At 40.6% G+C, this 22450-nt stretch overlaps 1 protein-coding gene across 2 annotated transcripts in view; it reads left to right on the plus strand.

Moving 5' to 3' along the window:
• Nucleotides 1–153: 153 nt before the first annotated feature.
• The window catches only part of SPEN (spen family transcriptional repressor), an 80447-nt gene continuing 58150 nt past the window's right edge, over nt 154–22450 (plus strand). For both annotated transcript variants that reach the window (XM_044667784.1, XM_044667785.1), the window contains exon 1: nt 154–236. In XM_044667784.1, coding sequence (XP_044523719.1) covers nt 154–236 — 83 coding nt within the window. The remainder of the gene's footprint in view (nt 237–22450) is intronic.

Genomic DNA, 22450 nt, shown 5'->3' on the forward strand with positions numbered 1-22450 from the left:
GGGCTGAGGGTCCCGCACGGAGCCGGGGGGGCAGGACGAGGAGGAGGCGGAGGAGGAGGAGGCGGCGGAGGAGGAGGAGGAGGAGGAGGTGGCGGAGGAGGGGGAGGCGGAGGAGCCGCCGCCGCCGGAGCCGCCCCCGGGCCGCTGCCCAGCATGGTCCGGGAAACCAGGCACCTCTGGGTGGGCAACTTACCGGAGAACGTGCGGGAGGAGAAGATCATCGAGCATTTCAAACGGTGAGTGAGTGAGTAGGCGAGCCCGCAAGCCCCGGGCCTCCCCCAACTCTGAGCCGGTGCCGGCCGAGGCCCGCACCGGCCCGGGCAGCCGAGCCCAGCGGGCGGATGGCGCCCCGCCCCCGGCCTCTCGAGCCGGAGGCCCGCCGAGCCCGTTGCTGCCGGTTCCCCCTACCCGGGCCACGGGCCGGCCCCAACCTTACCCCCAGGATCTGCAGCCCCACTGGGCCAAGCTCCTAGGGTAAGGGAGAATGGGGAGTCTGGTCTGGGCAGTCCAGGGCACTCACCTGCTCCTCCAACCAAGAGGTTTTATCCAATCTGGGGGTGCCCACCCTCCAGTGCCCAGCGCCCCACTCCTGCCAGCCTCTCGGGGATGGGAACTGCACCTCCTTCTACCCCCTCCCTTCCCACACCCTACCCCCAACAATCCTCATGGACTCCAGGATGGGAAACTCTGGAGTCGCATAGCAACTCCTGCTGCTGCTGCTGCTGGTCCTGCTGCTCCTGCTCCTGCTCCTGCTCCTGCTCCTGCTTCTGCTTCTGCTTCTGCTCCTGCTTTTGCTCCTGCTCCTGCTCCTGCTCCTGCTCCTCCTGCCCCAGCTCCCGCTGCTGCTGCTCCTGCTCGATCCGGTGGAAATTCTTTGCCTTTCAGAAAGGGCTTTTGTGCGAAAGGAAAGCGGTACAAAAAGGAAGATTTTGGTAGGATGTACACAGAGAAATCTTGGAACTGGTAATCTGATAATGGAAGAAGCTGCTAGCTGGGAACTAAACGTGGAAGCTATTAAGTGGAAATGGAAAATCTGGATTTTTATCGTGGGGAGTTCGATGCCTGGAAATAACAGTTGGTGCTTCTTTCCCTTTATTTTCTCTCTTTGCCAGTCTTTTGAATAAGGAAGGCGACTGGTGGGAACATAAATGTTGCAATGTAGGAATCATTTAATTTTTTTTTGAAGAAGCCAACCTAAAATAAGATTTGTTGGTCTCCAAGAAAGCTCAGCGATCTCACAATACGGCAGGGTGTGCTGATATTGTTGATTGCATATTTATACTTAAAAACGTGTTTTTTTTACTTTGCACTGGCATCTTCATTGGTTAAGAAATGCATGGCTCTACTGAGAAGATGGAATCGCCTCCGAAGAACTTTGTTAAATATGTAAAGTTTGCTTTTAATGCATGTTTAATTGGTTGGATAGCTTCTTAACATCCCTTTTCTTTGTGAGATTGCTGGGTACTGTAACCGATGGGAGATTTCGAATCCAGTATAAGATTCATTATTTGCATTGCAAAGCTAAGTCTGGAACAACATACAAAATATTTTTAAATTGTCCGGAAAATCTGGCAATTCCAAGTTAACAAGACCATTCACTCTTCCTCCCTCTTCTTGCTGAATTTAGTTGGTTCTTAATCCTTTCTGCCACTGTTTAGGTTTAGTGAAGGAGGGAAAATTATGGAGCGTCCTTATTAGTGAGTCACCATGGGAAAAATAGAGTCTGTTGCTCGCACATGAGCAGCTCCGATCAGGAAATGGAAGCAGCCTTGGAAGAGCTGCTATATGTCTTGTAAATGGAGGATCATTGATTAGTGGGTAGTCTGTCCCTGCTCCGGAGCGGTGCAATGCTCTTCTTGGAGCGCGCCCCCGCGTGTGAAAAGGAGTTGTGCTTACTGGGACCCGGGGTGAGCCCCTCCACTATGGGGAGGAGGGGCTGGACCCCTTTCCTGGCTCTCACTTTAATCTTTGACCTGGGGCTCGGCTGGACCTGGGGTTCCGGAGCACTGCTCCTTCCTCCCCTCGCCCCCATCTGTGGAGCCTGAGGCCCAGCGTGGGGGTGGGGGGGCACGGTCCCCACTGCCCCTGCCTGGATCCCCCTCGTGGTCTTTTGCCCCGAGGGCTGGGGCTGGGAAATGCCCATGGCCCGGGGGGGCTAGCACGTGCCTGGCTGCCCCGGCGTGGCGGCCCAGTGGGGCCGGCCGGGCTGATGGTTGGGCCCCAGAGGTTAGGGCTTCCAGCCCAGGCTGGAACCGGAGAGCTGTGGGGCCGGTGGCGGCCGCGGGCGGGCGGCTTGCTATGGCTCTAAAATGGCGGCTGGGGCCCAGTTTATGTGGGAAACGACGGAGCCGCCGCCGCAGTTCTCGGACCGCGCCGCGGGATTGGGGGAGGAGGCAGGAGAAGGGATGGGAAGCAGAGCCGCTGCCCCCTCCTCATTTCCAGTAACCCCCTCCCCCTCCTCTGAAGAAGCTGTCCCTGCGCCTTTGGGATCTGGAGGGAAAAGGCGGACCGGACCGGGCCGAGCCGGTCGTCTTGGCGGGCGGTGCCCAGCTGGGAATACCTTTCCCATCCCCCAGTACCTTCCCCCTCCCTCACCCTAGACCGGAGGGACGAATTCGGGGGAATCAATAAGCATTTCTGCTCCTTGTCTAGCTTTAGTGCGCCGTGAGCCTTCCTGAGAGAAGACCTCCGGCGTGGCGAGGGCGCCTCCTTCCTCCCCCCGCCCCCCCACCCCGTTCCCCGATCGTAGGGGCTCCTGGCAGCTTCTCCGGGAAGGGGGTGGGGTGACTGGGTCGTGCCTTTGTTTACCCTTAGGGCTTTATTCGGACCGGCAGGTGCTGCTTTTTTCTGGTTGTTGGCAGCTCCTTAAGCTGGAACCCCCAACCTTTAAGAGGTGCTGGAGCCTCTAGAAGCCCGTGCCCCTGAGAGCCCAGGGTATTTGGGGGGGCTCTGGTGGCATCCCCATCTTGGCTGTAATGGGGCTCTGGTCTGGCCAGCTCCTGGGGCCCCGCTTCCTGGTAGGTGCTGTGTTTGCACAATAGAGCTCGTCCCTTCCTTTGTGGGGGAAGGGGCCGGCACACGCATTGTAGTGAGGGCAGGCCTGTGGGGCCCTGGGAGGAACCAGAAGTGAGGGGAGCCCATCCACATGAAAAGCAGCTGCCCCTCATGGGGCAAAGGCAAAAACTCCCTTTAAAAAGGGATTTCTCTACTTTTACGTGGTTTTCCTATTTTGCTGATCTCTAGCAAATCAAATGAGATTCCCACCCATCCCCCATCCTGAAGATACAGTAGAGAATATGCAAAGGGGTTGAATGAGCAGAATGACTTAATTCCTTTTACCGAGCAAGGAATGATTTTCTAGATTCTCTTCTGGCCAAGGAATAAATGATAGGTAATTTTCTGGTTTTAGGATTCTGAAACGTCATAATGATCCCACAGCCACCAATAGCCATGGTTTAAAAGTTATCTTTATTAAAGATCTCCTCCCCCGAGGAGAGAGTGCTTGATATTACTGAGATTTCTTCTCTATACTTTACTGGCGATGAAAGTGATTTCCCACCTTTATTTGTAGCAAGCAGAATAATTTCTACTTGTACTTGTGATCGAAAAACCTTTTATGAAATAGAGTATCCAGAAATTCAGCCTGAGATGCTATTTTCCTTTGCCTTTATTTTGGGGTAGGGGCTATTCTTTCTAAATGGAGCTGTTCCCAGGGCTGCTTATAAGAATACTACTCTGAAAAATGAGCACTTAATGTTTAAGATGGTTTGGTGCCTTTTCTGTGGATGATGCTTCTCAAATTGGGAAGAAAACATTGGGCTGAATGCCAAAGAGAATGACTGGTGTTTGACTTGTGCACAAGGAATCTTCTTCCCCCACCTTCACAATTTACATTGTGGACTCTTTCTGTTCCTCTTTCATTGTACTGTTTTGGTTGGTTTTGAAGAGATTGAAGGCATGTTAGGAAGTTTTTAATATTGTGGACCTTTATTTACACTTATGGAGAAATTAGAAGGGTGGTAATGTGAGTGGGACTTTTTCAAAATGAAAATGTAAGTTGCTGAAGAATTGGATTTTGAAATTTTTACCTTTTGGTTGATTTTCAATGTTTCAGGAAAATCGATAAGGACAAATGGGGCACATGTTCCTACTGGCCTTAATATATTTCACCTTGTGATCTCATGTGCTTGAGATTTGAAGTTATTAATGTTGTAATCTGGAAATACCTTAAGAGTTTGTGCTGTTCTTCATTAAAATGAGGACCCAGAATTGCAGTCTGGGATGGTTCAAAGTAAATATCATTCAGCACCATTGAAACAGATGCAAGGAAGCCTGAGGAAAGAAACTAAATATAGAAACATTTACCCCAGTACAAGTGCCAACCTTTCCACACTTTTTTTTCATGATTCTTTCCCTCCTGTTATTCAAGAATCTGCTTTTGTTTTTTAATTCATCACATTTTGAATAAAAATACATACTGATAGAAACCAATTAGAATGTTTAATCATTGTTATTAGAAACCATGTTATTTTTGTATGATAGCTAGGTGGCTTTTACCACCTGGGAAATAAGCAGGTATACTCAGAATAAATGAGTTTTCTTAAGAATCTAATATACTGACTCCCCCCTCACCCCTTATGTTTAGCAGTTTAAAAATGTCAGAATCTGCAAAGAATATGACTGTCTATTGTCTACCTCTCTTCAAAATTTGAACTTGGTTGTTTCATTTTAAAAAGCATGATACAAGAATCTGAATCAGCAGGTTTAAAGGTTTATTTAATTAATGATAAAATTTTTAGGAGTGGCTGAATTCTTTACAGTCCAATTGAAGATTTCTAGAAAAGGCCAAATCAGAAAGTGTGTTGGTGAGAGCCTGTGGTTGTTGAATCACTTAGATTCTGTACTTGTTCTTTGTGTTTGTTTGGCTTTTTCCTAGAGAAATAAATTGATGTAGTAGAAATAGTAGAAAGAATGTTAGCTTTTATGTGCCTATTACCGGCATGTTGGCACTGTGCTAAGTAAGCCCTAAGACTCGGTGGGGTCATTCTTTCTGCCACTAAGTATAACTCTTTCCTAATCCGTAAGTTAGAGATGATATTTCATATATCCCCTCATGTGGATATTTGGAGGAAAATGGTGAGTGAATGAATGGGCTTCCAGTTATTATTTTAAAGTACGTTAATTAAGCATTCAGTACCATTCTTAACAATGGAATGTGTCACAGAGACCTTCAGGTGCTTGATGCTCAGATTTTCAAATGTATTATTTGATAACAGACAAATGAAATGGACAGTTTCTAATTATGCCATACGAAACTTGATGTAATATGGTTCAATGATACTGCTATTTCATGAATATTTTTATATTAGTCAAAAAGTGTCTATTAAGCGTCCACTTTGTGCCAGGCACTGGTGATACAAAGAAGAGCTCAAACAGTTCCTCTCTTAGATGAATGAAGACAGTATAAATTACTAGGTTTTAACTGACTGATTTTTCTCAAAACAATTTCTAGTAATATAAGTTTAATATGAGAAGTAAGAAGTTCTGGGTTTGAATCTTAGCTGTTGTTTACTACTGACCTTGGGCCAGTCATTTAGGTTTCAGTTTTTCAGGCCTCAGTTTCCCTCATTTGTAGGGTATAGGTGAGAATGGATTCTAGTTCATTTCTAAGGTTCCTCTATTTTAAAATCCTGTGACCATTTTCTAGGATCCTAGATTTAGTGCTGTTAAGAGACTTAGAGATCATCTGTTCAATCCTTTGGTTTTATAGCCAAGGAAACTAAGGTCCATGGACATTAAGTGACTTATTTAGTCATACAGGTGGCATACGGCAGGGCTAAATTTTCATTTTTTTTTTAAACCCTTACCTTCAGTCTTGGAGTCAATACTGTGTATTGGCTCCAAGGCAGAAGAGTGGTAAGGGTAGGCAATGGGGGTCAAGTGACTTGCCCAGGGTCACACAGCTGGGGAGTGTCTGAGGCTAGATTTGAACCTAGGACCTCCCATCTCTAGACCTGGCTCTCAATCCACTGAGCTACCCAGCTGCCCCCCTAAATTTTTTTGACTACAAATTCAATATCTCCCCCTTGCCCCACTGTTATCTTAGTTTTCATTTATGTGATTCCATTTTTCTATCTGTTCATTAACCAATTAATTAACTTGTGCACCCTTAATTTCTCTTTTAAAAAATCCCTACTTTCTATCTTTAAGATAGAAGGCCAGGGGCAGTTGGGTGGCTCAGTGGATTGAGAGCCAGGCCTCTAGAGACCGGAGGTCCTAGGTTCAAATCTAGCCTCAGACACTTAATAGCTGTGTGACCCGGGACAAGTATTGACTCCAAGACTGAAGGTAAGGGTTTAAAAAAAAAAAAGATAAAAGGCCAAAGGCTAAGTAAGCAAATGGAGTTAAAATGACTTGGCCAAGGTCACACAGCTACAGTTACTGAGACTAGATTTGAACCCAGGTCCTCCCAACTCCAGGCTTGGCTCTTATCCACCAAACCATGTGGCTGCCCCTCCTTTACCATCTGTCTTAGAATTGCTACAAGTAGTCAGTTCCAAGGCAGAGGAGTGGTATGGGCTAGGCAGTTGGTTGTATAACTTGCCCAGGGTCACAGAGTGAGGAAATGTCTCAGGTCAAATTGGAACAGAGGACCTCCAGTCTTCAGACTTGGTGCCCTATCTACTGAGCTACCACCTAGCTGCCTTTTATTTAAACTGGAAAGCAGTAAATGTGCTCTTTGTTCTAAAGTCTTAACTAATGCATACTAAAAGACACATATTATATATTGTTTCCATTTAAAATCCAAGAACCCTCAGGAATGACAGTTTTGCTTTTTGCTATGGTTGAGAAGAGATTGCCAACAGCTACATAAGTGACTAATTTTTATCACTGACATAGATAGGATTGGACTACTTTAAAAAAAATCTCAAAGTAAGCTCTGTAATTGGGAGTGTGGAGTAATGGTTTGCAGTGTTCTAAGAACCAGGTAATGCTAATTCTAGAAGCAGTCTTACTTTGGCTGTTGGCTTGAAAGAGCTTTTGCCTAGATTCTACATGGTAGAAACCACGTTGTGGAAGTAGAGCAGATAGCCCCATTTTACAGATGAGGAAACCAAATTCAGAGAGTTCCATGACTTGGCAAAAATTGTGATTAGGAACTCCAGATCTGTCCATTCTTTCAGTGACACTATGCAGCCTTTGAGGGATTTGTTAAGCCAGAGTTATGTATTTTTACCTTTGCAGGTTTTCTATGAATTGTTAGAACAGTATTGCTTATTATCCTTGCTGCTTCTTCTCCAAGTTTGAGTTTTGTTGGATTTTTATATATAATCTTGGTTTTCCTTGGATTCTTCCCTTTTGAGGTTATGCCTTTCAAATAATTACAATAGTAGCTTACATTAATGTAGCACTTTTGAATTTACAAATTGCTTTCCTCACAACAACACTGTGAGGTAGGTAGCACCACCACAGGACTTATTATTATTACCAGTCAAAGCCTAGGACCTAGCCCAAGATTAGGGTTAGGTTTGGGTGAATCCTGGCCTTCTGACTCCAAACTCTTACTGATACTTTCTAGCTTAGTTTTTATCAGTTATAAGACAGATGAGCCAAAAAGGCTAGGCAGTCTGGCTTAAGTGATCACCCCCCCCCCCCCCACGCTGTTAGGAAGTATCTGAGGTCAGATTTGAACCCAGGTCCTCCTGACTTCAGGCCTGGCTGTCTATCCACTGTGTCACATAGCTGCCTCTAAATTTAGTTTTCTTTCTTATTGTTCTACAGTTTATATTGGAGGACTTTCAATGTAGTTAGTTTAAAATTTATAATGTCAAATTAGCATTTATTTCTTTATTGTAGGTAGGTACTGATTGAATCCTAGAACATGAATTTTAGAGTTGAGTGCAAACAATAACTGCCTATAAAATTTCTCTATATGATTTTTAAAGCAAATGTCATATAGAATGGGCATGTGTTTATCTCTATTTCTCCCACCCTCCCTCTTCCCCACATTTCCCCACCTGATAGTTTTTCTTCACAAGTCTGTCAGACATATTATTCTGTTGCTGGCTCACAAGGCAGCTCAGTAGTATAGAAGGTAGAGCTCTGAGTCAGGAAGAACTGAGTTCAAATCCTACCTCAAACACTTACTAGCTAATAAGTGATCCAGGGCAAGTTACTTAACCTCTGCTTTAGTTTCCTCAAGTGTAAAGTAGGGACCATAAAAGCACCTCTCAGGACTTCAGTGAGGTTTAAATGAGATAACTACAAGGTAATACAGTGTCCAGAACATAATAGGCTCCAAATAAATCCCTTTCTGAAAGTTGAATACCCCAAAGAGAATTTGAGTGTCAGAGTTTTTGACCACTTGGTATGTGGTAGCAATATAATTTTGGGAACCATCGAGTCATTCTGTAATGTTGGAATTATGGTTCGTTTGAATCTAATGAACATTTTTAAAGGTTTCTTGAAATGCTGAATTATATTGATTGGAGTGCTTATATGTAAGTTGCTGAATGATTGGGGAGTTTGAAACAGTGGGGAAGGCATTCCTTAAAATGCAGGCTTTTCCTAGTGTGGATGAACATGTATGTTTGTTTCACATTCAATGTTTGCTATTGGGATAAATTTTTAATACATTATAAATTAAAATGGATTGAAAGAGAATTCTTTAGGATGATACTTAAAAACAAACAAACAAACCCTTACCTTCTGGCTTAGAATTGATACAACGTATCAGTTCCAAGGCAGAAGCGCAATAAGGGCTAGGCAATGGGGGGTTAAGTGACTTGCCCAGGATCACACAGCTAGGAAGTATCTGTGGCAAGATTAGAACCCAGGACCTTCCATCTCAGGCCTGACTTTATCCACTGAGCCACCCAGCTGCTTCAGAGCAATACTCATCTAAGTAGAGTACACCAAAAATAAGAGTGACCGAGGTATGTGAAACATAAGATTTGATATAACTCATATATCTATGTATGCATGTATGTATGTTAGAAATAAAAAGAAGTAATATTGGATGGAGTCTGGGTTATATTGTCATTAAGCAGGTGCAAAATGTGGAATGTATAAATTGCTGGGGGAAAATAACAGCATTAGTATTTTCTAAATGATCTCACAAAGGTGAAGGCTCTGGTAGGATAAAAGGAAAGGACTGAACAAGGAATTAGGGACCTGCATTCCAGTGGGACAGTTGATAAGAATGCTAGGCATGGAATTAGGAACACTAGGTTTAAATCCTGTCATAGACATTTACTAGCTGTATGACTTTGGACAAGTCACTTAACCTTTTGGCCTCATGATCTCAGTTTCCTCATATGCAAAAAGGTGAGGCTACAAACAGGCCAGCTAGGTGGTTCAGTGGATTGAAAGCCAGAACTAGAGAAGAGGTCCTGGGTTCAAATATGACTTCAGACATTTCCTAGCTGTATGATCCAGGGTAAGTCAGTTGAGCCCCCCCTCCCCCATTGCCTAGCCCTTACTGCTCTTCCTTGGAACCAAGACACACTGTATTAATTTTAAGAAGGTAATGGTTTAAAAAAAAAAAAAGATAGGGCAGAACTTGATGGCAGCCTCTGTCCCTTTCAGCTCTACATGTATAACTCTATGATTTATTAACTTGCTCTGTTTCCATCTGGGTCTCAGTTTCCCATCCCAGGTGTTTGACTCTTCAAAGTTGCTTTACCATGTACTTGAACTGTAAAAGGAAGCTTGCTCCAATTCTCCTGGGAGTGGAGGAGCTGGCAGAGAGAGCTTAGACTGGCCAGGTCCTAGGCCTGCTGATTTGGCCTCTTTGGATGTCACCTGGTTTTTCCTGCATTTCCTTCCTGGATCGCCTCCTTATAAGATGCCCAAAACCATTGCATTAGACCAATAGACCATCTATTCCAAGAACCCATGCAAATGTAATAAATTTAACTTGTTCACAGGATGTTTTTTCTTAATTAGGAAAAAAATGACTGATTACTGACAGGAAATGAGTTGAAGGGGGAAGGGAATACGCATTTCTATAGCATCTTATTTTTACTAGGAACTGTGCTAAGTAAGAGCTTTACTAATAGTAACTTATTTAATCCTTACAACAACCTTTTGAAGTAAGTGCTGTTATCCCCATTTTACAGATGAGGAAACGGGCAGACAGGTTTAAGTGATTGACCTAAGGTCACCTAGTAAGTGACTAGAGACCAGATTTGAACTTTCAGGCTTGACACTTTATCCATTGAGCTACCCAGTAGCTTCTGAGAAGGTAAATGGCCTGGATCTTTGACTTTGCAGTTACTAGCATGATCTCTACACACCCTGGGAGTGAGTATACCCATGTCATCACATTTCTAGAACACTTGTACATTTTATATGGTTCATTCTGGCAGTAGAAATTCCTATTTTTTTCCTTTTTTTTAAATTAAATTAAAAAAAAAAGATTCAATTTGGTCAGAACCAAATGCTCACCTCCATCTTTTGGAATAGAATTTTTATTGGAGTTCCTGGATAGCTTTTTGATTTACTGGAAAACTGTTTACTGAGAGCTTTTCATAATGCTTTTGGGATTGATCCCCACTTGGTAAAAATTAAATTTACACTTTTAAGAGCTTTTTACTTAATCTGACTGATGACAATTGAATGTTCCCCTAAGTAACTTTTCATAACAATCCTAGAGTTTTCTGACGTAAATCAGAAAATGCCTGTTTTTTCCCCCCAAGAGCTATACCTATGTATTCTATATTTACAGACATTCATGAGCTCATCTGGAATGAATTGGACTAAATGGCATATTGGTTGAATCTTGGTTATCAAAGTGATCAGACCATTTTTCTAAAAGATTTCTGAATAATTTCATTAAATTATTATTCAAAACAAATCTCATTATATTTATTGCTTTTTCTATTAACTACTTTCTAAAACACTGATCTTAAAGGCTTCTTCTACAAAGATTGGTATTTACAGCCAGAACATTTTTTTTTTTTTTAATTTTAAATCCTTAACTTCTGTGTATTGACTTATAGGTGGAAGATTGGCAAGGGTAGGCAATGGGGGTCAAGTGACTTGCCCAGGGTCACACAGCTGGGAGGTGTCTGAGGCCAGACTTGAACCCAGGACCTCCTGTCTCTAGGCCTGGCTCTCAATCCACTGAGCTACCCAGCTGCCCCCGTACAGCCAGAACATTTTTGAAAATGAGTGAGATTGTGTTCAAGATCTGGCTTTTTTGTCTTAAATAGATTTTTGCTTTTGAGGGGGAGTGACTGCTCTCACCTCATTGTTGTAATGTGCCTGAAAGTGAAGTATGGGTGGTAGTTGATTTAGCTTAAACAGAGAATGACTCAGCCAGTTAGGTTGCTGTGCAGGAGAATAACACTGGAGCTAGATTAAATAGTCAATACTAGAAAAGACTGATTTAAAAGTTCAACTTGAATCTCCATGTGCCAGATTTTAGGCTCCCTTATGGGGAAGCACATGATCATGATGATGGGAACCAGACCTTGTGCAACCTGTTGATGCCTTGAACTGGAAAGGGCTTTGTGTTCTCCTGTGGTAAATGGTTACTGAGAACTGGACAAAGGTTGATTTTTGTTTAGCATCTTTGTAAACTGGACTTGTGCAAAGCTCCTACTTCATTGCCATGTTTACTGACATGATGGTGACACTGTAGAAGAGATTTCCTTTCTGTTTAATCTTTTGAAATGTTTTTCTTCCATAGTTGTGGGTAATTGTTGGTAGCTATATGTGTATTACATGCATGTATGTATATGTGTGTATTTTTATTTATATATACATATATATTTGTGTGTGTGTGTGTGTGTGTGTGTGTGTGTGAATGTGATTCTGCCTTGGAACCAATACTTAGTATTTGTTCTAAGACAGAAGGTTAGAGTTTAAAAAATAAAGAATAGTTATTCAGAAGCAAAGGTACACACCATATCTTGTATGGTGCTTTCCACTTTGCCAAACAGTTTTTAAATAAATAATTTGGACTCTAATAAACTCAAGGAGTGTTACAGATGAGGAGGCAAAGAAGTCAGGTGACTTACCCTAAATTACTGGGAACTAGAATATTTTAACAAAAGGTCTGAGGGCAGTACTTTTTTGTTACATCATCTGTCTCCGTGAATTCAGTAGAGGCCATCCATTTGGCTCTGTGAAGAAACATTTGTCAGAAAAATCCTCCATAAAGGAATTTAGAGCATTTTAATTAAGCATTTTAAACAATTTTTGAAGTGGCAGAACCAAAGTTATTTAGGGGATAGAATTTTGGACATTTTTTAAAGTGTCAGTAAAGTAAAAGCATTTTATTTGATCTCAGTAATTTATTTGATCTCAGTAATAATTATCCAATGTGTGGCACACTTGGAGCAGCAAGAATTTAAGAGATTTACTGGACTGAAGCAACAGAGAGGTTAGTGTCTAGAGGAAAGTGAGTTGTGTGGGGCAGCTGGGTGGCTCAGTAGATTGAGAGTCTGACCCAGAGACCTGAGGTCCTGGGTTCATATCTGGTCTCAGGCACTTTCTACCTGGATGATCTGGGGCAAGTCACTTAACCCCCATTGCCTAGCCGTTACCACTCTTCTGCTTTGGAACCAATGCACAGAAGTGATTCTAAGACAGGAGGTAAGGATTTTAAAAAAAAGAAGAAAGAAAGTGAGTTGTACTTAGAAGTGGATGAGGCCTGGGTTTAAATCTCAACTATCATACTTATTAGCTGTTTATATATCCTGTACAAGTCCTTTTGATCTTTCTGAGGTTCAGATTCTTAATCTATGACCTGAGAATATTAGACCCCAACCTCCAAAGAGTTGTTCTGAGGATCAAGTTAAATATAGAATATAAAGTACATTTAAATTTTTTTTGGTATGATGGTGACCTCAAGAAGTCATCTTCTCTTGTCCAACATGCAACTGAACAAGGATCCCCTCTATGTATCTGATCATGTTAGTCACTGAGCTTTTCCTTGAAGGTCTGTTAAAGGAAGATATGGCATCACCTCCGGGGGCCTCCTATTCCACTTTATGGGTAGCCTTCATTGTTGGTGAATTTTTTTTACATTTAATCTAAGTTTTCCTCTTTATCAGTTATTGTTATTGTTTAGCTTTATTATAACAAACTTTAGGGAATTACTCAGATACTCGGATATGTTATTTCTAATGAGTTTCTGTTCTTCCAATATCAGGCTTCCTGAAACAACCTTTCAACTTTAGGAAAATAACAGGTTTTGACTTTTCAAAAGAAAGCTTAGGCAGGTCTAGGAGTCTGTTTGAATGTACGTTTATATTTTCCTAGCTGTTACCAGAATCAAGCCTTTTCAAGGCATTATTAGAAGAGTTAACCCTTACCACAAAGGATGGGAGCTGACCAACCAACTAGAGACATTTCTGTACAAAAATCCACTTCAAGGCCTGACACAATTTTGTTTCTATGATTTTGAAATCTTCCTTTTGAGCAGGAGATTATACTTGGAAATACTATTTTTTGTACCGGACAGTAATTATAAGAGTTTCTTGGCTTGCTCTTAGGACTTCATTATTATTGCATGTCTTTTTTTTTTTCTAAGAATTTATAGCCCTTAAGTTCTCAGTTAGCTCTACCTTTTAAATTGTGAACTTCAGAATCGTTAGCCTATTTGTTCAGTAATTGTGGTAGAGTCATAGAATAGTTTAAGATGATCCTCCAAAAGGAATCTACTACATCATGACAATGTCTACGTGAATTGCTTTATATATAAATGTAATTTACCTTTTCCAGAGGTTTTAATCTACTAAATTCTATAATTCCTTCTTTAAAGGATAATTCTGTGTATTAGTTTCAAGACAAAAGAGCTTTAAGGGCTAGGCAGGTGGGGCTTAAGTGACTTGCCCAGGGTCATGCACAGCTAGGAAGTATCTAAGGTCACACTGGAACTCTGGACCTCCCAGGCTCTAGGCCTGGCTGAACCACCTATCTGCCCTCTATGGTTACTTCATAATTAGCATCTTTTAACACTTAAAAAGGTTTGTGCTCCCCCCCTACCCCCCATGCCAATTTCTATATTTTCTGTGATGATGCCATTACCACTATTAAGTGATCCTAGGGTTTGTGTAATTTCACTTGGCATTGCAAACTTTTACTTAGTTTTATCTAGCACTTCCTTCTTGGAACTTAAATTTTTACTCAATAGATGATGGAATTAGAATGAGTCAAGCCAAATATTGAGGATTTCTTAAATTAGAATTATATTGGTTAATTCTGATCTTTATAAGGTCATTGCAGACATTTTAAACTTTGCAATGCCATACTTTTTTATAAGATGAAAGAAATATTTCTGGATTTTCTGATTTATATAGAGTAGCTTTTGATTACTTCAAAACTTAAAGATAGTTTCTGAAAGATATGGTAAAATGACCATTTTGGGCAGCTGATTTATTTATTGAGTATATGGATTCAAACTCAGAGCTTTCAGAGTTAATTAAAACTAGAAATCTTAGTTGATTATAGAAAATAGTCATTCTTGAAACTGAGTGGAAACCAATTTGTAGGCAGGTGGACTAGGTTGCAAGTGATTGAGAATTGGTCTCAGAATCAAGATCTGAAGTTGTACCTTAGACATACATACTGGGCCTGTAGTCCAGGCAAGTCACTTAATCTCCCAATGCCCTAGACAACTTTCTACTGACTATAAAATTTTCAGAGAAAGTACAGATATGTATAGAGTATCCATTCCTGGAAGTTCACTGAAATCATAGGTCCATCTCCATATCATCAGTTATTAATAGCTTTTATAAAGAATTTTTGATTATATATTGACAAATATTGCCTGGTCTTTTCAAGTAGAATGGAACATGAGATGTGGCTCATATAATCATAATGATTTGGAATTTGTGAACTCACTGATGGATCCCAAAAGAATCTTTTTTGTTGTTGTTATGTGGAAAAAAAGTCAATTAACTGATGGCTACGAATTCTTTTTTTTTTTTCAGATTTAAATATTTTTTTTAGAAAAATTTTCCATGGTTACATGATTCCTGTTCTTACTTTCCCCTTCACCCCACCTTCAACCCCCACCCCCCCATGCCCAGCGTGCATTTCCACTGGTTTTAACCTGTGTGATCAGTCAAGACTTATTTACATATTATTGATAGTTGCATTGGTGTGGTCATTTAGTGTCTACATCCCCAACCATGTCTGCATCAACTCCTGTGTTCAAGCAGTTGTTTTTCTTCTGTTTCCACTCCTGTAGTTCTTTCTCTGAATGTGGGTAGTGTTCTTTTCCATAAGTCCCTCAGAATTGTCTTGGGTCATTGCATTGCTGCCAGTACAGAAGTCCATTACATTCGATTTTACCACAGTGTATCAGTCTCTGTGTACAATGGCTACTAATTCTAATAGCATTGGCCGCAGCTAGGTATAGAGCACTGGTCCTGAAGTCAGGAAGACTTACCTTCTCTCTTTCAAATCTGGCTTCCGACACTTATTAGATGTGTGAACCCAGGCAAATCACTTAACCCTGTTCGCCTCGGTTTCCTTATCTGTAAAACGAGCTGGAGAAGGAAATGGCAAATGACTTTAGTATCTTTACCAAGAAAATCTCAAATGGGAGTCACAAAGAGTGGGATGCTACTGAAAGGACAACTATATTGTTTCCTATGTCTTTTTTTTTTTTAAAACCCTTGTACTTCAGTGTATTGTCTCATAGGTGGAAGATTGGTAAGGGTGGGCAATGGGGGTCAAGTGACTTGCCCAGGGTCACACAGCTGGGAAGTGGCTGAGGCCGGGTTTGAACCTAGGACCTCCTGTCTCTAGGCCTGACTCTCACTCCACTGAGCTACCCAGCTGCCCCCTCCTATGTCTTTTTTTAAGTCATAACATGATGAATTACTCTTGGCTTTTTGTCCTACATACAGCATTCACAAGTAATTATACAAAATTATATTATACAAATTATACAAAAATCATTATTAGTTTTGGTATACTAGACAGTCACTAGGCTGCACTGGAGAGATCTTATGTCACAGAGACATCAGCCTCAGAATAGGAAGTTCTTCATCACTGGAAGTACTAAAGCAGAGATTAGATGACCCTTCATTATGTAGGATATAGTGCTTTCTCTGTGCCAAGCACTGGGCTTAAATCCTTTATAAATATCTCCTTTGAGAATATTTATCCATTGAGCTCAGAGATGGACCAGATGAACTGGAAGGTTCTTCCTCAGCAACAGGTGGTTGCAAGACAATAAGTCTGCTAGAGTTACCTAAATCAGGTACCATATCACCCTTGTAGAACTCTTGTGGAACAAGAGAATTTTGGAAAGTTGGACACCAGGTAAGATATATGGAAGCTGTATGTTGATTATAGGGTTGTCATTTAAAATTTTGAGCTAAGGGGAACATTGTGAAAATAACATTTTCCTCTGGGGTGTAACTCTGAAGACATTTCATAGCATGAGTCAGGAAGATTGTTCATTGGTAGGAGGGGTTGTGGGAAAATGAAGTATGTGGTAATTCTTTGCTCTGACTTGGGGTCAGTTGCAAAAGCCTTGACTGAAGTTAATCATTGTATTTGTATTGCTAATCCACCTGGCAAAGACCAAAGTTGTGTTCTTTTGGGAAATAGTTGAGAAATGATTTATTTTATTTACTCTGACAAACTAATGACCCAGTTCCTTAGTTTTATATAGTTGATGGCCTGTTGGAAGTCACAAAGTCAATTTCTTTGGTTTTAATGAAAATTGAGTATTAAAACTAGAAAAGAATAGAAAAGCAAGTGCCACTTGTTACTCAGATGAGCAGTCTAGGGGATTCCCCAAGGTCATATTGCTTGCTCCTTGACTTTGCTCCAATCTGGTACCCTTTGAATTGTTTGACTGCTCTCTCAAATGTAATATTAAGGTGTGAGTTAGGACACTGAAACCTTATTTCCTTTAGACTTTTTTTTTTTTTTTTAATCCTTACCTTCCTTCTTAGAATCAATATTGTGTATTGATTCCAAGGTGTAGAAGAGGAATAAGGACTGGGCAGTGGGGGTTATTAAGTGACTTGCCCAGGATCACACAGTCAGGAAGTATCTGAGGCCACATTTAAACCTAAGACCTCCTAGTGTCTGGGCCTGGCTCTCAAACTACTGAACCACCTAGCTGACCCCTTCCTTGAGACTTGTTAAGGAGAATTAAAATTAACATTTTGGAAATTTGGAAGAAGGTCTTGATTTCTATATCCTCAAGAAAACTGAATGTTGTGTGGAATACTCAGAACCATGGTTTTGGTTGTGTTTCTGCATTTTGAAACGTACTCTTTAAGGTAATGATGACCAACTGAGACTTTGGGGATAATCTGCCAAAAAAAAGTTTAAGAAAAAACTTTAAAAAATTAATTTCTAGTATGATATTTTGCTTTTACAGAAATCTGTAGTCAAGTATTTATTTTATAGTCTTAATTTTTTTCTAGCTAATTTTGCAACTTTTGAAAGCAAATTAAATGTTTAAATGTATATTCTTTAAACAATATAAAAGAAGAGAATTTTATGCCAGATGTAAACTAGAATATTAGTTACTAATGGAGACTTCACAGTATGAAGTTTAAGCCATCATTTTTCTTCTGGAAGTTTTGTGGTATCTTTACATATTAAGTAAAAACCCATTAGTAATGTTCATGGCCCAAACTCTTATGGTGGCTCTGTTGTTTCATTCCTGTAATGTGCTGTCCATCATATTCAGAAAGAGTGCTGTGTCAGACTATTAGTAGGGTTTGTATTGGGCTTGATTTTTCCAGTAGTAGTCATGGACCCATCAATTTGAAGTCATGGCACATGAAAATTGGTTGAAAGAATTGGAGATATTTAACCCTGAGAGATGAAGCTTCTTGTTTGGGACGTGGTTGGGTAACTAAGATCAGAACAGCTGGCATGTGGAAGAAGGCAGAACCAGGAACAATATGGAGAAAACTGGAAAAAGATAGGTAGGTAGGTTGGTTTAGAGCTTGCCAAGTAAAATGGGCAGTAAAATGGGCTGTGTTGGGAGTTAGTAGCTCCCTGGGTAAATCAGAGGACTTGAAGCTAAGGCTCTGCAGAAGTTCTTGGTCAGTCCTGATTAGATAATCCCTCCAGATTTGTACCAGTTCATGTATTCAGCTGTAAATTGAAGGTCTCCTTGGTCAAATGGGAGGGTTACAAAAATAGGGACACACTTTTCCCTCTTGTGGCCATTGTACTTGCTTGCAAACCCCAAGGGCATATCTTTTTAAAGTAGTTGGCATACATTTTGGACATAGAGCAGAGCCAAGATATCTGATCCATGTTGTGTTCATTGTGTTCATTTCTAAGTTATAAAATTAATAGCATTATGAATAGCCAGCACTTAAAAGTTTACAGAGTGCTTTACAAATATTATCTCATTTTTACCCTCAGAACTTATTGCTATTATTATCCCCATTTTTCTGTTTCCCAATGTATCCCAATGATTATTGTTCCCAGTATTTGTCTTCTTTAGGAGTTATTAATGAGGGACAAGAAGGGATATGAAGTTAGGAAGATCTGTGAATTTGGAAGAAAAAAATTACATCTCTGTTTTCACTAAACTGTAACTGAAATTTAGTGCTTGCTTCAATTATGAATGTAGGCAACTAGGTGGCACAGTGGATAAGAGTGCCAGACCAGCAATAAGGAAGACTTATCTTTAGGAGTTCAAGTCTAGACACTAGCTGTGTAACCCAGGGCAAGTCACTTAACCTTGTTTGTCTCTGTTCCTCATATATTCCTATAAAATGATCTGGAGGAAAAAATGGCAAACCAGTCCAATATCTTTGCTAAGAAAACCTCAAATGGGGCTATGAAGAGTTAGACAAGATTCAACCACAGTTCTTATTCCCCTGCTATAGATGGGGAAAAGCTGAGCATCATTTCCACACCAGGACTGAGCCTCCAAGAGGACTTGGGGTCATTGTATGGGAGTAAAATGGAAGAAAAATAAACTGAGCATAATTACTTTAAAATTAAACATCTGTGGAATTCTCTTTTGATAATGTGGCATTTGACATACCATGTGTCTTATCTAGCATGGCTATTTATAGCCTTTACTAAACAGTTTTCAACTTTCCGGGATGGATGGTTTGTGGACAGGGATCATCAAAAGTTACTATTTATTGTGTCTTCTCACATGCTTGGCATTAGCAAATTTTCCTTTTCCCTTTATTTCATGTTGCTTTTTTAATTGTTCCAGATTTAAACTGCTTTTTATTACTTTTTTCTTTTTAAACCCTTAACTTCTGAATATTGGCTCCTAGGTGGAAGAGTGGTAAGGGTGGGCAATGGGGGTCAAGGGACTTGCCCAGGGTCACACAGCTGGGAAGTGTCTGAGGCTAGATTTGAACCTAGGACCTCCCGTCTCTAGGCCTGGCTCTCAATCCACTGAGCTACCCAGCTGCCCCCCTTTTATTACTTTTTGATTTATGTTCAGTGCCTAGCTTCTGGCTTTTAGTGTTTGTAGACTTTTCTTTTATCCAGTTTCTTTTGTTTATTTGTTTCTTACCTTTCAAGTTTCTCCCTTAAGCATTTTCACTGAGAGACCTTCTCTATTTATAAAGAATTTAGAATTCTCTAGCCCTTCAAGAAACACTTAAGCACTTAGAACAACAACAGATTCTTGTTGGACCTAACTGAAGAAGATAGCGTTTGCTGTAGAGGTCAGGGTATTAGGATTTATAGATTTAGGCCACTTCAGAGAATTCTGGTAAATCTAGTTAGTTAGGTGGTTATTGTCCTGAGAGTCTCTGAAAATCATCCATATATGGTCTAGGAGCATTGGATGACATCTTTGCTACTGCTTGCCAGGGTGATGACCAAACTACCAAGAAAATGTTTTGAGAACTACAGGTCATTAATAGAAACACAAAGTTATTCTTCAATCGTGGGATCTGTGGTTTTATCCATCTTGGTACTCAATGAACTTACAAGAAGTCATAGTCCTATAAGTACCATGAGTTACTGTGACTTAAAACATTTGCTTGGTAATTAATTCTCAGTGACAAACCTCACCAAACTTTTTTTTTTTTTTTAAGTCCTTATCTTCTGTCTTAGAATCAATGCTTAATATCTGTTCCTAGGCACATAGAGGTAAGGGATAGGCATTTGGGTTTGTCCAGGGTCACACTGCTAGAAATGTTTTGAGGCCATATTTGAACCCAGGACCTCCCAGGCTTCAGGTCTGGCTCTCTTTACACTGGCCGCCTAGCTGTCCTGAACCAAACTTAATGAATCCTTTGTCTAGTTCACTACCAGGCCTATTTGGGGCAGAGCAGTGAAAAAGACTATTGAATTTGAAGTCTTACAAAGTCTAGGTTCTGATATGGCTTTGCTTCTTGTGAGTTTGGACAAGTTACTTACAAGAGATATTGAGCTTTTTGTAACCTCATCTTTAAAATGAGGGAAATAGACCAGGTAATTCTAAAGTCCCAGCTTGGAAGAGTCTGCCAAAGCTTGTTAGTTATAGATAAGGTTCTAGAAGCTGCGTCTGTCTTCTTAGTGTGAAATACGGCTAATTTAGAAGTCTCTAATTTCCTGTGTCCTTGGATTTCAGATGACTTAGTTGATAGGTCATGTTGTACTGGGATGTGTTCACTGAATTAAGAACTGTAGGGGGAAAAGTTTCCTTTTGTCCCAAAGTATTGAAAACAAGTGTTTATATATTTGAAAAAGTAAAGCTTGTCAAGTATTGAGATGCCTTAATAGTAGTTACTCCTCAGATGAATTCATTTTCTTTTGTGAAACCCCAAAGTTCTATTTCAAGACAAGACTTAGTATAAATATTCTGGAAGCTTGTCTTTATTAATAGCCCTTAGCCAGGTGGGTTTTTAATCTCTTTCAGGATATATTGAAGTGTTACAAATATACTGTATACCTTTACAATGTTTAGCTTTTAGGAACAAGAAAATAGAGGGTGCTAGCCGTTGTACTTGTAGAAGTTTGGTACTTCTAGAGTTTATTAGACCGCATCTGCCAATGCATTGCATAATACAACTATATCTGTTACCAGTCAGTTAGGATCTCTGGTAAAGTAGTAAAGTAAAGCCTAGCCTTTTGGTCTAATCACTCCCCCTGCCTGGGCCTCCATTTCCTCAGCACCAAAATGAGAGAGATTGAATTTTCTCTCATTCTGGTGTATGTAGCAGATGAGAATTTCGGATCCATATCTGATGATAGTTCATTGATTCCAGGCAACAGAAAGAAGCTATCTGTAAGAAAGTTAATGCCCTTCCTTTCTTTTTAGGCTCCTTCTTTGCATTGCCTTGCCATCCATATAGGGACTTAAAATAGATTTCTTGAATTTTTTCCTTCCTTTCACTGGTCTGTCTCATGTTGGGGGAAAAAATTGCTTAAAGAAGAATAAAACTTTGGTAAATGACTGCCTTTCCCTTTTCCCCCTCTCTGTCCTCACCCTTAAGCTGAGTATGCTTTCTCTTAATTGACACATTTGGAGGGAGGGATGGTTGGCAGTATTTCTCAGCTCAAATTTATCTTTCTTAGAAAGAGAAGGAAATGGAGAAAAAAATAGCCCAGAGCCTAACATATTTAGTGGTTTGATTACTAGGGATACTCGAATCCAAAATGTTGGAACTATAATTTTGATCTTGCTGTCTCACCAGAGCAGTTCATTTGAACAGTCATCTACTCTAGCAATCTACTAGGCCACCCATTTTCTCTTGGTCAGGTTTGGGCAAGGCTCCATAAGAGTTGCAGTTGCAAGGGAAGGGGGTTCACACTTGGTTGCACCCAGACCTAAATGAAGAATGACCACGGATTAGGTTCAGATCAGAAAAGGAAAGGCATTTTTGGTCTTAGTATTCCTAGCACCTATTGCTGGTATCTTATACACCTACCTAGTAGGCAAACCCTTCAATAAAGGGTAATGGAATTGAAAGCCCAACTGTGGGAATATTACAAATGGGTCTTTGTAGCCCAGCTACCAGCATCCAGTGGCATTAAAACCTTTGAGAATGCCATCTTTAGAAGAATCTTTGCCAACTTTATAAAAGGTTTGTAGAATCTATGGTGCCCTTTTCCATTTGATTTCATTTTGCCCCAAATTGCTTCCACTGAACTACCCAGCTGCCCCCAAAATACTTTTCTTAGAGAAGCCATGTGTGTATTATGTTGCTTCATTAATGTATGTCTTGTAAATAACATTGCAGTTCTCCCTTGGATCAGATAACATGAAGCAATGTAGTTGTCTAGGAGTCTAGCCAAGAAAGATGTAGTTGAGGCCAGAGATAGAGTTGGTTTGATCATGAAACAGATTTATTTCTACCATGGACATGAAATGGACTAGGGGACTGGGGTAGGTGGAGAGTAGGGGGTGATGGTTAAAGGAGGATGACAATTGTCCATAATTAATGGACATTAGGAGGATGGAATAGGAAAAGTACATCTTTTAAAGACTGTTAAATTGAGGCTTTTCTCTGATAGGTTCCCAGAAAATCTTTTTTAACAATGAATG

The sequence above is a fragment of the Gracilinanus agilis genome, chromosome 3 (genome assembly GCF_016433145.1).
Source record: "Gracilinanus agilis isolate LMUSP501 chromosome 3, AgileGrace, whole genome shotgun sequence".
Lineage (NCBI taxonomy): Eukaryota > Metazoa > Chordata > Mammalia > Didelphimorphia > Didelphidae > Gracilinanus > Gracilinanus agilis.